This window comes from Uranotaenia lowii, chromosome 2 (genome assembly GCF_029784155.1).
Source record: "Uranotaenia lowii strain MFRU-FL chromosome 2, ASM2978415v1, whole genome shotgun sequence".
Taxonomy (NCBI): Eukaryota; Metazoa; Arthropoda; class Insecta; order Diptera; family Culicidae; genus Uranotaenia; species Uranotaenia lowii.
In genome coordinates, this window is record NC_073692.1 from 262473437 (window position 1) to 262486810 (window position 13374).

Genomic DNA, 13374 nt, shown 5'->3' on the forward strand with positions numbered 1-13374 from the left:
AGTATCCGCCTGGTTTTTTTGAAATCGAAAACACGGCGGAAGTGAACATCTTTCCCTCACAAAGACAACTACAATTTGATTTTATTCTTACTGGTGTAAAAAACGCTGTAAATTCAAATAAATTTATTAATTGGCTATGTTTAAAAACAAACAACATTTGCTAATGATCGGTTGAATGTATCACTCACTCACTTCCTGAACCATTCACTCCTGATCCTAGACGAACATGATTCGCCATATGCATCGCTCTTTGGTGAGATTCCAATTGGATGATAGTGCTGCACTGTTTTGACAGCAAGCATCGTGCGAGGTGATCTATATGTTAGCGATGAATAGAACGAACGATGATCGGATAGGTCCAGTAGCAATCAATAACAAAACCCGATCGCTATTCGTTCAGTTGCGAAGTGCAATCAGGAACATTCATTGAAAATGAGTGATATTCGGACCACTGGTCGTAGTCATAATATTTTCTTTCACTTCACTTTTAATTTACACTCAGAACAATATTCCCGCACGTCCTCCGCCATCAAAACTCGTTGAAAGATTGACGCACATCATTCATAATCGTTTTCGCAATGTTTTATTCCTTGAAGTATTGGTTAAGAATCTTCCGAGTCGATCGAAAACACACCAATACTGTTAATGAATTCAATCTTCAATTACCACAGTTTACTATGATTTCTGATACTCATATTAGAATGATACAAAGGTGCATTGGTCAGCATTTTTTTTGTTTTCTATAATTAATAAATAATCATATTTTCTTTAAGCGTAACTTCATTCTACCACAAGCAAGTTACTGAAAAAACTTGAAGAGTGCAATTATGGCAAGCAATATTGTTGGTTCGATTGAACCCTATGTTCCCGGTACTTCGTTCAGTAACTATATTGAACGTTTAGGATTCATCTTTCAATACAACCAAATTCCCGCGGATTCAAAAAAAGCGTTGTTTATTACTTTGTCAGGGCCGGCGGTTTTCGAAGAACTCAAACTTCTATATCCAGCTAGCGATTTATCTGGGATACCGTTCGATGATATAGTGAAGAAGTTAAAAAGTAGGTTCGACAAAAGCGATTCTGACTTGATTCAGAGATTTAAATTTTACTTGCGTACACAACAACAGGATGAGTCTGCAGAAAATTTCGTTTTGGCAGTAAAATTACAAGCAGAATTTTGCGCTTTTGGCGAATTTAAAGATACGGCTATTCGCGATAAACTTTTGATGGGGGTACTTGATAAGAATTTGCAGCAAAAGATGTTGGCTGAGGAAAACCTAACGCTAGCTAGCGCCGAGCGCATGATTATAAATTGGGAGTTGTGAAAACCACATAATGCCAAAGTGGATCATCATCACCTCATCGAAGTGTAGGTAAAGGAGAGGTCTGTTACCTTAGTGATGCATAACAACGATGATGAGCTTCAACGATAGATAGCATTCATGCTTTGGTTCTTCATGTCGAGTTGAGCCCACACAATCACCCTCCTCTCAGAAAAAAAATGATAGAAAAATATCAGCTGGTATCTTTTCGTCTTCAATCTGCCGGGGACAAGGGCTATAAAAATCGCTCACTCCTCGAAACGCACACGAAAATGCTTCGCCGCCGGCTCGCTATTCGTTTGTGTTCAATACAATCACGAACAGTAACTAAAACGATTCTACGACGAAGGTTTCTTTGCTGCTCGTATTAAAAAACATTCATGAGCGAGTCTGAGAAACAGGATCACGAGAGACTCGAATTTGGTTCATGAGAATTTTGATACCGAGCTTGCTGTCTGTTTAGGGAAAGAAGTACGCCAGTTCAGAAGAAAACAGTAGGAAGAAAAAAAAAAGGAAAAAGAAATTTTCGGCTCGTCCTTCTCAGAGACAAACCGTCCGTACCGTCCGGGCACCGATCGTTTAAAGATTGGCTTGGCCTACACAAGGGCACTCTGTTGCTGTTGATGTTATTGATGTTCCTTCAAGCTCGTAGCTTCAAAAATTGACGCACATTCTTTCGTAGAAAACAATAATAACAGCACTAGCAAGAAGCAAACAATTCTTTTGGCTCGGCATATTTGCCTAAAAAGAATAATAACATCACCTAAATGGATTGGATGTGCCGGCCGTATGCACACTGTTCTTCTTATTTTCGATTCATTTTGGCCAACACGGCTTGGCGTCATCTTTGTTGCTGTTAGTGTTTGTTCAAGCTCAAGCTTTGCAAAGGGACGAACATTTTTCAACGGGAAAGAATAATACCATTACTAACACGGCTCATGAGCGGGTTGGTAATAAGTTTCATGAATCGGCTCGCTGCTACGCACTCGTCGTGTTGATGCTAGATTTTGTGTTCGGAGAAGGAAGCAAGGCAAAAAGGAATCAGGAGCCTTGGTCGTGTTTTCGTTTTGGTCGGGCTTGATTCGTGAGAACAGGAGATCCTCGCTCACACCTGATTCGCGTTCCAGGCAGGGTTGCCAACATATATTTTCGAAAATCAGGGAACTGGTGAAATAAAAATCAGGCAAAATCAGGCTACATAAGTAACGGAAATTCCTCTAAAAGTGATGACCTTTTTTTTTTTGGTCATCACTCTACATTTTTCCTGTGTTGTGGGCCTACTTGGTTGCATAATTCTACTGAATCAAAGCCGAAAGATTCCTTTTCATTCCCTTTTTAAGATATGAATTAATGGGAATCTTTCGATTGGTTTCATTCAGCCACATTTTCGCTTTTTAACTTCAGCAATGGTACCTAATTTAGTTCCTTACTACCCATTTTTCATCTCATTCGCAAAAATCAGGCAAAATCAGGCATTTTTTGAAAAATCAGGGAAATTCAATGGCTTTTCAGGTTGTCATGCAGAGCCTCGAAAAATCAGGCAATCCCTGAAAAATCAGGCATATTGGCATCTCTGGTTCCAGGGCATTTTTATGAGCAAAAATCGGAGCGATGCGGACTCCGTCGCTCGTTTGAATGAGTTTTTCAATCCTTGGCCGGGGATATTTTTTTTCTAATTGTTATCTCATGCTTAACATTTTCATTCTTCACTTTTTCCGTGATATTTCGATTGGCGCATAGGTTTTCATATAGGTTCGTAGAAGATTTCGGCAGTACGTTTCACACAAGCGCAATCGAGAGCAGTTAATCTGTCCCTGAACTTACAGATTTTTTTTTTTACACAGTTATTGAAGGGCTTTTCGTTTACATTTCCAATTATGCTTTTTTAGAAGCTATTAGCAAGCTGCCACTGGTGTTAGGGATAGCTTTCTTTTGTGATTTACGCAGCAACTTTGACTTACATTTTTATGCGTCCAGCCATCTTGCTTTTCAGGAGTATTTATTTTTTTATTCGTTACTGAGCATTTCAACTTTTGGCAAGTTTAATTCGCATGTTGTATAACATTGCTCGCCGTAAAAATCTTTACTATATGCAGGCTCGCGTGCAGGCGAAATAGTCTATTTTAGTATCAGCTCAGTTAACTCAGTTAACTCTAGCATTGTAACGCAGTACAATTATGCTTTTGTCCGCTAACAGCGCAACACGTTTAGCTTGTAACTATGAAGGAGTAACACATTAGGTCCGCTTCTAAGCGTTGCAAATTAAGCTCGAGATGAACCGCAACAGTTTGTTCCCAAGCGCAGCACTTGTAGATCGCATTTCGACGCAGTACTATCGGCTTGCATCTAAGTGTAGCTTCAACTCTCGGTGTAGTGCAGCAGTTTGCATGCAAGGCGAAACACTCGCTGGCATATAGATGGAGCTTTTATGCTCGCATTGAAGCGCAACATACTTTACTCGCTGACGCAACACATTTCACCAGATATTTGATGCAGCACTCAAATTCTTGAGTGTAGAATGATCAGCTCACATTCAGCGCAGCAAACTAATTTCCCACTAAGCGCAGCATAGACATCTTGCGTTCAAGCGCAGTCTATTTGAAATTTGGTGTAGGCTAAGATCCAAGTGCAACATTTTAGGCTTGCATTCAGGCAGAGCTTCCTTTTGCTCATCCAGCTCGCAATTCGGCGCAGCTGTTTTAGCTCGCAATTTAGCGCAGCCCATTCGGCTCATACGCGCAGCTCATTCAGCTCACAGGCGCAGCTCACTCAGCTCGCAATTTAGCGCAGCCCATTCGGCTCGCAATTTGGCGCAGCATTCCAGCTCGCAATTTAGCGCAGCCCATTCCAGCTCGCAGGTGCAGCTCATTCGGCTCGCAAGCGCAGCTCATTCAGCTCGCAATTCAGCGCAGCATTCCAGCTCGCAATTTAGTGCAGCCCATTCAGCTCGCAATTTGGCGCAGTCTATAGAGTTGTTTTTGACATTTCTTACGCACACTCGCTGAGCGTGTGCAGATGAGACGGGACAATTAACCTCAAAAACTCTCGGTACAAAAAACGGGCAGCCGGTCGACACACATGGTCGTTTTTGAGGTTAATTGTCCCAAAACTGAAAAGTGTTGGTGAAACAACCAGCAAAAATTCACGAACACTACCAGCGGCAAATAGGACTATTCGACTCGCATGCGCAGCTCATTCGGCTCACAAGCGAAGCTCATTCAGCTCGCAATTCAGCGCAGCATTCCAGCTCGCAATTAAGCGCAGCCCATTGAGCTCGCAGGCGCAGCTCATTCGGCTCGCAATTTGAATCTCTATCAACCACAGCTTTCTGAATAAGAACTCAAAAGCAGCATGTTGGTTCAGTATAGTCAATATTGGAAAGACTCTTTCTGAAATTTAAAAAATGATATTAAAAAATTTCTCACTTAACTTGGCCAAAAACAGGCTCCTGGCAGGATCGCCAAATGTGAAAACCACATAATGCCAAAGTGGATCATCATCACCTCATCGAAGTGTAGGTAAAGGAGAGGTCTGTTACCTTAGTGATGCATAACAACGATGGTGAGCTTCAACGATAGATAGCATTCATGCTTTGGTTCTTCATGTCGAGTTGAGCCCACACAGGAGTTGGCAGGTGCAAGAGCTCAAATGATTTCAGGCAATGGAATACAGGGGATAGGTTCAGTAAAAACTCGTTTAGGACGAAAGGAGCGTTTTAATGATTTTAACAATCGCGAGAATTTTGAAAGGAACAGAAGTAGGAGTCGGTCAAATAACCGCTACAATAAAAATGATTTTCGTCGTAACATAAACAGAGATTTTGAATGGAAGAGGTACGGAGATTCAAGAAACATGGCTTCACAAAATGTTTATGATAATTCCAAGTATTTTAACAGAAACCAACCAGTAGTCTGTCATTACTGCAACAAAGTGGGCCATGTTGTTAAGAAGTGTTTTAAGTGGATAAACGACAATCGAAGACCTACAGTAAAGTTTGCGGATGTTGAACAGACAAGAGGACAATTCAGTCCAGGCAAAAACTTACAACTGGAGGAGCTTTTCAAGCGTTTTAACACTCAAACTGATGAATCTTCGGACGACGACGAATCAGGTGATTTATATTGTATGATGGTTTTCAGCAACTCTACTACTAGTGAACCATGTATCACTAGCGTTTTACTAGAAAATGTTTACATTAAGATGGAAATTGACTGTGGGGCTTCTGTCTCATTAATTGGAAAGCGTTTATTCTTCAAATATTTTAATTTACCTGTAAAAAGTTGTGAGAAAAAGTTAGTTGTTGTTAATGGTTCAAGTTTAAATATCTATGGTAAAACAATGGTAAATGTTGAATGGAATGGGTTGAAAAAGAAATTAGAATTGATTATTTTGGACTGTTCCAACGAATTTTTGCCTTTGCTGGGACGCAATTGGCTCGACAAATTCAAACCTTCTTGGAGGGATACCTTTACTGGAGTTTCAAGGGTGAGCAACATTACTGAATTTCAAGTAAAAGATATAGTGGATCAATTAAAAACAAAATATGCCAATGTTTTTGAGCGGGATTTTTCAAAACCGATTTTTGCTTATGAAGCGGATTTGAAACTTAAAGAAAATACTCCTATTTTTAAACGGGCTTATGAAGTACCATACAGATTGCGGGAAAAAGTGGAAAAGCATTTAGAATTATTAGAAAAAGAAAGTGTTATTACTCCTGTTGAAACCAGTGAGTGGGCTTCTCCCGTAGTGGTGGTCATGAAGAAAAACAATGAAATACGTTTGGTAATAGATTGTAAGGTCTCAATAAATAAATTAATCATTCCCCACACCTACCCCTTACCAATAGCACAGGACTTATTTGCTAAGTTATCAGGCTGTAAGATCTTTTGTGCACTTGATTTAGAAGGAGCGTACACACAACTTTCTTTATCAGAACGGTCTAGAAAATTTATGGTCATAAACACGATCCGAGGTTTGTTTCAATACAATAGACTTCCTCAGGGAACATCTTCTAGTGCAGGCATTTTCCAATCTATTATGGAGAAAGTTCTTTCGGGGCTCGAGTTTGTATTTGTATATCTGGATGATGTTTTGATTGCTGGTAAAGATATGAATGATTGTAAAAAAAGGTTGTGTGAAGTGTTGGAGCGATTGCAAAAATCTAACATACGAGTAAATGTAAACAAATGCAAATTTTTTGTCAAAGAACTACAATATTTAGGTCATATTATATCAGAAGAAGGTTTACGTCCATGTCCTGACAAGATAGCTACGATTAATGAGGCAAAAACACCAAAAAATGTCAGTGAACTGAAAGCATATTTGGGGTTTCTTAATTTTTATGGGAAATTTCTGCCAAAATTGTCATCCAAACTTTTTTGTCTACATCAACTTTTAAGAAAAGATGCCAAATTTGTCTGGGATGATTCATGTGAAACAGCTTTTCAAAAAAGCAAGTCAGCTTTGTTGTCAGCAAATATATTAGAATTTTATGATCCTAAAAAACCCATCATAGTATCGACCGACGCTTCCAGTTATGGGTTAGGGGGAGTAATTTCTCATTTAGTGAATGGAAGAGAGAAACCCATAAGTTTTACATCTTTTTCTTTAAGCAAAGCACAACATAATTATCCTATATTACATCTGGAGGCCCTGGCGGTAGTTTGTACGGTAAAAAAATTTCACAAGTATCTTTTTGGTCAGAAATTTGTTCTATATACAGACCATAAACCGTTGGTTGGAATTTTCGGGAAGAACGGGAAACATTCTATTTATGTGACAAGGTTACAAAGGTATATTCTTGAGTTATCCATTTATGATTTTGATATTATTTACAGACCAGCGGAAAATATGGGGAACGCTGATTTTTGTTCAAGGTTTCCGTTACCAAAAAGTGTTCCTTTGAAATATGATAAAGAATTTGTTAAGAATATCAATTTAAGCGCAACCCTTCCAGTAGATCATTCTATGGTGGCTAAAGAAACGGCTAAAGATTCCTTCTTACAAAAAATTATTAACTATCATCAAAATGGATGGCCTGAAAGATTAGACAAACAGTTTGTAAACGTCTTTTCAAATCGACACGACATTGAGTTCTATGATGGATGCTTAATTTTTCAAGAACGTGTAGTTATCCCTTCTAGTATGAAAAATATTGTTTTGAAACTTTTACATGAAGGTCATTTTGGTATAGTTAAAATGAAACAGCTAGCAAGAAGATCTATTTACTGGGTTGGTATTAATAAAGATATTGAATCATTTGTCAAAACTTGCGATCCTTGTTGTTATATTCTCTGAAAGCACCTAGCAACACTGTATTAGATAGAACAGAATATAATAAATAGTTAAACTGAGTAACCACGTGTTGTTTTCGTACCAGTTATTGGAGAGTTAAATCCGGGTTAAATCCGAATGTCCTTTCCCAAAGTAGGACATAACATTTGGCGACGAGTCGGAGCAGCAAAATAATGTGAAATATCATTAAATTGGACTGAAAACGTTAAGAAAATAGTGAACTGATAAAACTAAAAAAAAAAAATTGATAAGAACAAAATTTGTTGAAGCGTTGAACGAGAAGTGAAAAACAAAACAAAAGAAAAAAATTGGCAAAACAGTGCGCGAAACGGACTGAAAAAATCAGATCCGTCGGAAGAGAATGGAACCGGCAGGAGTACCAAGATTTGACCCAACTGATACGTCTACAGTGTCCAGTCGGTGGAAGAAATGGAAACGTAGCTTCGAAATTTTTCTCGAAGTGAATAATGTAACGCAACCCGCTCGCAAACGGTCGTACCTGCTACATTACGCGGGTCCCGATGTCCAAGATATCTTCTTCAACTTACGTGGAGAGAACGAGTTGGAAGTGCCAAACGATTCCGACTTGTACCAGGAATCAGTACAGTTGTTGGACGGCTATTTCTTGCCATTGAAGTGCTTGCCACGAGAAAGACACATCTTCCGAAACCTCGAACAGAGCCCCGACGAGTCTATTGAGAAATTCGTATTGCGACTCCGTGAACAAGGTGAGCTGTGTGAATATGGAAACTGGCTGGAAGAGAACATAAAGGAGCAGATTTTCGAAAAGGGTATTTCCGATGAGTTGCGAGCGAAAATATTAGCAAAAGGAAACATGACGCTGGCACAGACTCTCGATGAAGGCCGCTCCCTCGAAACTATAGCTAAACACCGTAAAACCCTGCAGCGTGTTGAGGAAATTAATCGCATATCCGGTCAAAAAGGCGAGTGCTTTCGTTGTGGGGAATCAGGTCATTATGCCAACGACCAAGAATGCCCGGCCCGATACGAAAAGTGCAAGCGATGTGATCTGATGGGTCACTATAAAAAGTGTTGCAAGACAAAAGACCTCCGCGGTAAGAAACACGAGAAGCAGAGACACCGTAAGAGCCGTGTACGCCAGGTAGTCACGGAAGAATCCAGCAGTGACGAAAGCGACGACCAAGAAAGCGATAGCGGTGCAACAAGCAATGTCAATTATGTGTTTGCCATGAATCCCGATCCTGCCAATATGGTGAAGTGCAAAATCGGTGGAGTTCCGTTACGTTGGCTGATCGACTCCGGGGCCGGAGCAAACGTTATAAGCTCCGAAGTTTGGAAGTTCTTGAAAAGCCAGAATGTACAACTGCAGTACCAAACGGATCAAGTAACGAAGAAGCTATACACCTATGGGTGGCACAAGCTTTCGGTCAAAGGAATGTTCATAGCCGATATTGCCACGAAAAAGTCAGCTGTAAGTGACACGGTGTTCGTAGTTGAAGAAAATGGTGTGAATCTTCTCGGCAAGAACGCTGCAATCAAGCTGGGGATTCTTAAAATCGATACCACGATTTGCACCATTGGAACAAACATGGAAAAGATCGGAAAGGTCAAAGGAGTAGTTGTCGCAGTTCAAATCGACCCGAAAATAAAGCCTGTCCAACACACACAAAGCCGAATTCCGATACCGCTGCAGCCCAAAGTCGAAAGAGAGCTGCAAAAGTTGCTTGAACAAGACATAATAGAGCCCGCTCCCTCTGATTCTCCTTGGATATCACGCCTAGTGGTTCGACCAAAACCTGGGAACAACGACGAAATCCGCATATGCGTCGATATGCGTGATGCCAATAAAGCCATAGTTCCCCAGCATCATCCTCTTCCGATCTTCGATGAAATTATTCCTCATTTGAATGACTGCAAATACTTTTCGAAAATCGACCTCAACAAGGCATTTCATCAGGTCGAGTTAGGCGAAGAGTCCAGACCGATTACAACGTTTGCTTCGTACAACGGATATTATCGATATAAACGCCTCACATTCGGAATGAACTGTGCAGCTGAGGTGTTCCAGAACATCATCGAACGAGTATTGGCAGGAATCCCTGGTGTAAAGGTGTTCATAGACGACATATTAGTGTTTGGGCGCAGCCGATCCGAACATGATTCAACGTTAAAAATTGTCTTCGACCGTCTGAGAGAACACGGATTCACGATCAATGAAAGGAAATGTGAAATAAGAAAGAAAGGCGTTATGTTTATGGGTCACAAGCTAAGCGGGGACGGAATCAGTCCATCTGAAGAGAAAGTTGACGCTATTCGCCGATGTCGAAACCCACAATCAGCAGAAGAACTACGGAGCTTTCTAGGCCTAATCAACTACCTAGGTAAGTTCATACCAAATCTTTCCACTCTTACTGCGCCATTGAGAGAACTTTTGCATAAAGATACACGATTCAAGTGGGAGTCCAAACATACAGACGCTTTCGAGGCTATCAAGAATCAAATAGCTGATCCCAAAAATCTTGGATACTATTCCCCATATGATGAAACAATTCTTATTGCCGATGCCAGCCCAGTTGGGCTTGGAGCGGTTTTGCTCCAGCAACGGGAAGGGAAAGCTAGGGTGATATGCTATATAAGCAAGGGCCTATCAACCACCGAGAAGTCTTATGCGCAGAATGAAAAAGAGGCTTTAGCCTTAGTTTGGGCTACCGAGAGATTAGAATCCTACCTTAGAGGCCTAGAATTTAAATTGCTTACTGACCACGAACCGCTTAAAGTAATGTTTGGCTCTAATCGTAAACAATGTACAAGAATCGAACGCTGGGCTATTAGATTACAATCCTTCCGTTTTCAAATTGTCCATATTTCCGGGAAAGCTAATATAGCCGACCCACTGTCAAGACTCCCTAAATTTGAGAAATGCAAAACGTATGACCAACATGGGGAGACAACGTTACTGGCGATTCTTGAATCTGCTACGCCAAACGCTATCACTTTAAACGAAATAATTGATGGGACATTGAAAGATGATGAGCTTGCTGTGGTGAAAGAGTCTTTAAATACTGGTCGATGGAATGAACGCATAAAGAATTACTTTCCATTCCGTGCAGAACTATGTATTATAAGCGACATAGTTATGCGAAACGATAGAATTATTATCCCCGCAGCCCTTCGTAAACGCGTTCTAAAACTAGCGCACATTGGCCACCCTGGGATCGAGAAGACCAAACAACGACTCCGGTGCAAGGTTTGGTGGCCCAATGTTGACAAAGATGCTGAAAAAGTAGTGAAATCTTGCTTGGAGTGTCAAATTGTCAGCAATTCCGTGACCCCTGAAAATATGGCGATAAGAGAACTCCCACAAAGACCATGGCAAGTGATAGCAATGGATATGCTTGGTCCACTACCATCAGCTGAATCCATTTTGGTATTAATCGATATGTATAGTCGATATCGTTGGACGGAAGTACTACGAACAACAACTTCCGAAGACATTATCGAAAGGCTAGACAGGACGTTCATGAAAATAGGACTTCCTTCCGTCTTACTCTCAGACAACGCGTCGAATTTCTCAAGCCATCGAATGGAACAGTTCTGCAAACGATACGGTATCCAACTGAAGCACACGACACCCTATTGGCCTCAAAGTAACGGCGAGGTCGAAAGGCAGAACCGGTCAATACTAAAAGTTCTGAAGATAGCCGAACTAAACAAGACGGACTGGAAGAAGGATTTAGAAGAGGCAAACTACGTGTATTCTCTTGTACGACACCCTGCTACTAGCCTTTCACCAGCAGAGTTGGCATTCGGCAGGAAGTTCCGCGATTGGATACCTGAATTGAATACAGTCCCAAATGAAGATGGAAGCATCAGAGATCACGACATGACTTACAAACAAAATGCAAAGCTGAGATACGATTCGAAACATCGAGCTAAGTCATCCGATCTTGAACCAAATGACCGTGTCTTGATGCGTAATTTGATCCCGAAGAACAAGTTGTCCCCGATGTATCTCAAGGAACCAGTTACAGTCGTCTCCAGGAAAGGAAATAGCGTGGTGGTTGAAACTGACAACGGAAACAAATACCGCCGGAACTCAGCTCATCTTAAAAAGCTGATCGAGGAAGACGTGGACGGAAATGAATCCCAGGACCTCTCAAGCGAATGGATGACACCGAACGTGAAGAGCGCAACGACAATTAGTTCGAGCACACCGATCAAACAAAGTGGGTCCAGAAATGCAGCCGATGGAGATGTTGGTCGTCCAAAGCGAGAAACAAAGAGACCTCTTCGTTTTGAAGACTACGATTTGAACTTATCAGATATACAGTGAACAATTAACTCAGGAAAAGGGGAAATTGTTATATTCTCTGAAAGCACCTAGCAACACTGTATTAGATAGAACAGAATATAATAAATAGTTAAACTGAGTAACCACGTGTTGTTTTCGTACCAGTTATTGGAGAGTTAAATCCGGGTTAAATCCGAATGTCCTTTCCCAAAGTAGGACATAACACTTGTTTACGCATGTCAGTAGTTCCCAAACCAAAAACGAAAACTGAATGGATCCCAACTGACAAACCTTTTGAAAGAATACACGCAGATTTTTTTCATTTTGGCGAAAAAACTTTTTTGTTGATTGTGGATAGTTATTCTAAATGGATAGAAGTTGATTGGATGAAAAAGGGAACGAATGCAGATAAAGTCATTGAAAAATTTGTAAAGCTTTTCACGCGTTTTGGGTTACCTGAAGTGGTAGTAACTGATGGCGGACCTCCTTTCAACTCGTCAAGATTTATACATTTTTTAGAAAGAAACGGCATAAGAGTGATGAAAAGTCCTCCTTACAACCCTTCAAGTAATGGGCAGGCCGAAAGGTTAGTAAGGGTTGTTAAGAAAGTTTTCAAGAAATTTTTATTTGATACTGATGTAAAAAATCTTAAGACAGAGGAGCAATTGAACTTATTTCTATCATATTATAGAAATAGTTGTTCGACAAGCGAGGGAGTTTTCCCTTCAGAAAAACTATTCCAATTTACACCAAGAACACTTATAGATCTTGTCAATCCAAAGAAAAGCATAAAACCAAAGAATGTTGACGCTAAAGATACTAAAGGCAATGTGTACAGTGACATTTCAAAAAATAATACCAATCATAAAGACCCAATTCATAAACTTAAAACTGGAGATTTGATTTGGTACAAAAATCATAATACCAAAGATTGTTCGCGTTGGGTGAAAGCAACCTTCATCAAACAATGTTCTCCTACTGTCTTCCAGGTGGCAATTGGAAGCGTCGTGGCGAAGGCCCATCGCGCGCAATTGAGGGTGCAGGAGGGTCGTACTGAGCGCGGCATAAACATGGCGATACCCTGCAAAACGAATCAAAAGAGGAAGAGGGAGGCATCCAGCGACGAGGAGTTTTTGGGTTTCGAAGTTGAAGAATCGCTAAATGAAGCAAACCAGCCTTCGACTTCATATCAACCAAGGCGATCTGAACGATTAAAGAAAAAGAAGAAAACGTATTCCTAGTTGGAAACAATTGGAAATTTATATTTAAAATTGTACAGATCCTGATCATATTTAAAGATAGTTCGAATTTTAGAAAAGTTCTCATTTAAGCATATTTGAAGTTTCAAGAATTAGGAGTGTTTCAATGGAAACGATTCAGAAAAAAAAGATTAATATATTTTTATGGTGATCATGAATCGAATGTTATAGCATAAGTTGGAATACGGAAGAATAAGCATATTGAAAGGGAAAGAAGTTGTTATGT

The 13374-nt window shown here is 40.3% G+C and overlaps 1 protein-coding gene across 1 annotated transcript; it reads left to right on the forward strand.

Annotated features, from left to right (window-relative positions):
- Window positions 1–7977: 7977 nt before the first annotated feature.
- On the forward strand, window positions 7978–11931 carry LOC129742582 (uncharacterized protein K02A2.6-like). Its single transcript, XM_055734500.1, has one exon. The coding sequence runs from the start codon at window positions 7978–7980 to the stop codon at window positions 11929–11931; it is 3954 nt and encodes a 1317-aa protein (XP_055590475.1).
- The last annotated feature ends 1443 nt before the right edge of the window (window positions 11932–13374 follow it).

What these genes read in the sequence shown, in the direction of transcription:
- LOC129742582 (XM_055734500.1), top strand. Translation starts at nt 7,978, where the DNA reads ATGGAACCGGCAGGAGTACCAAGATTTGACCCAACTGATACGTCTACA.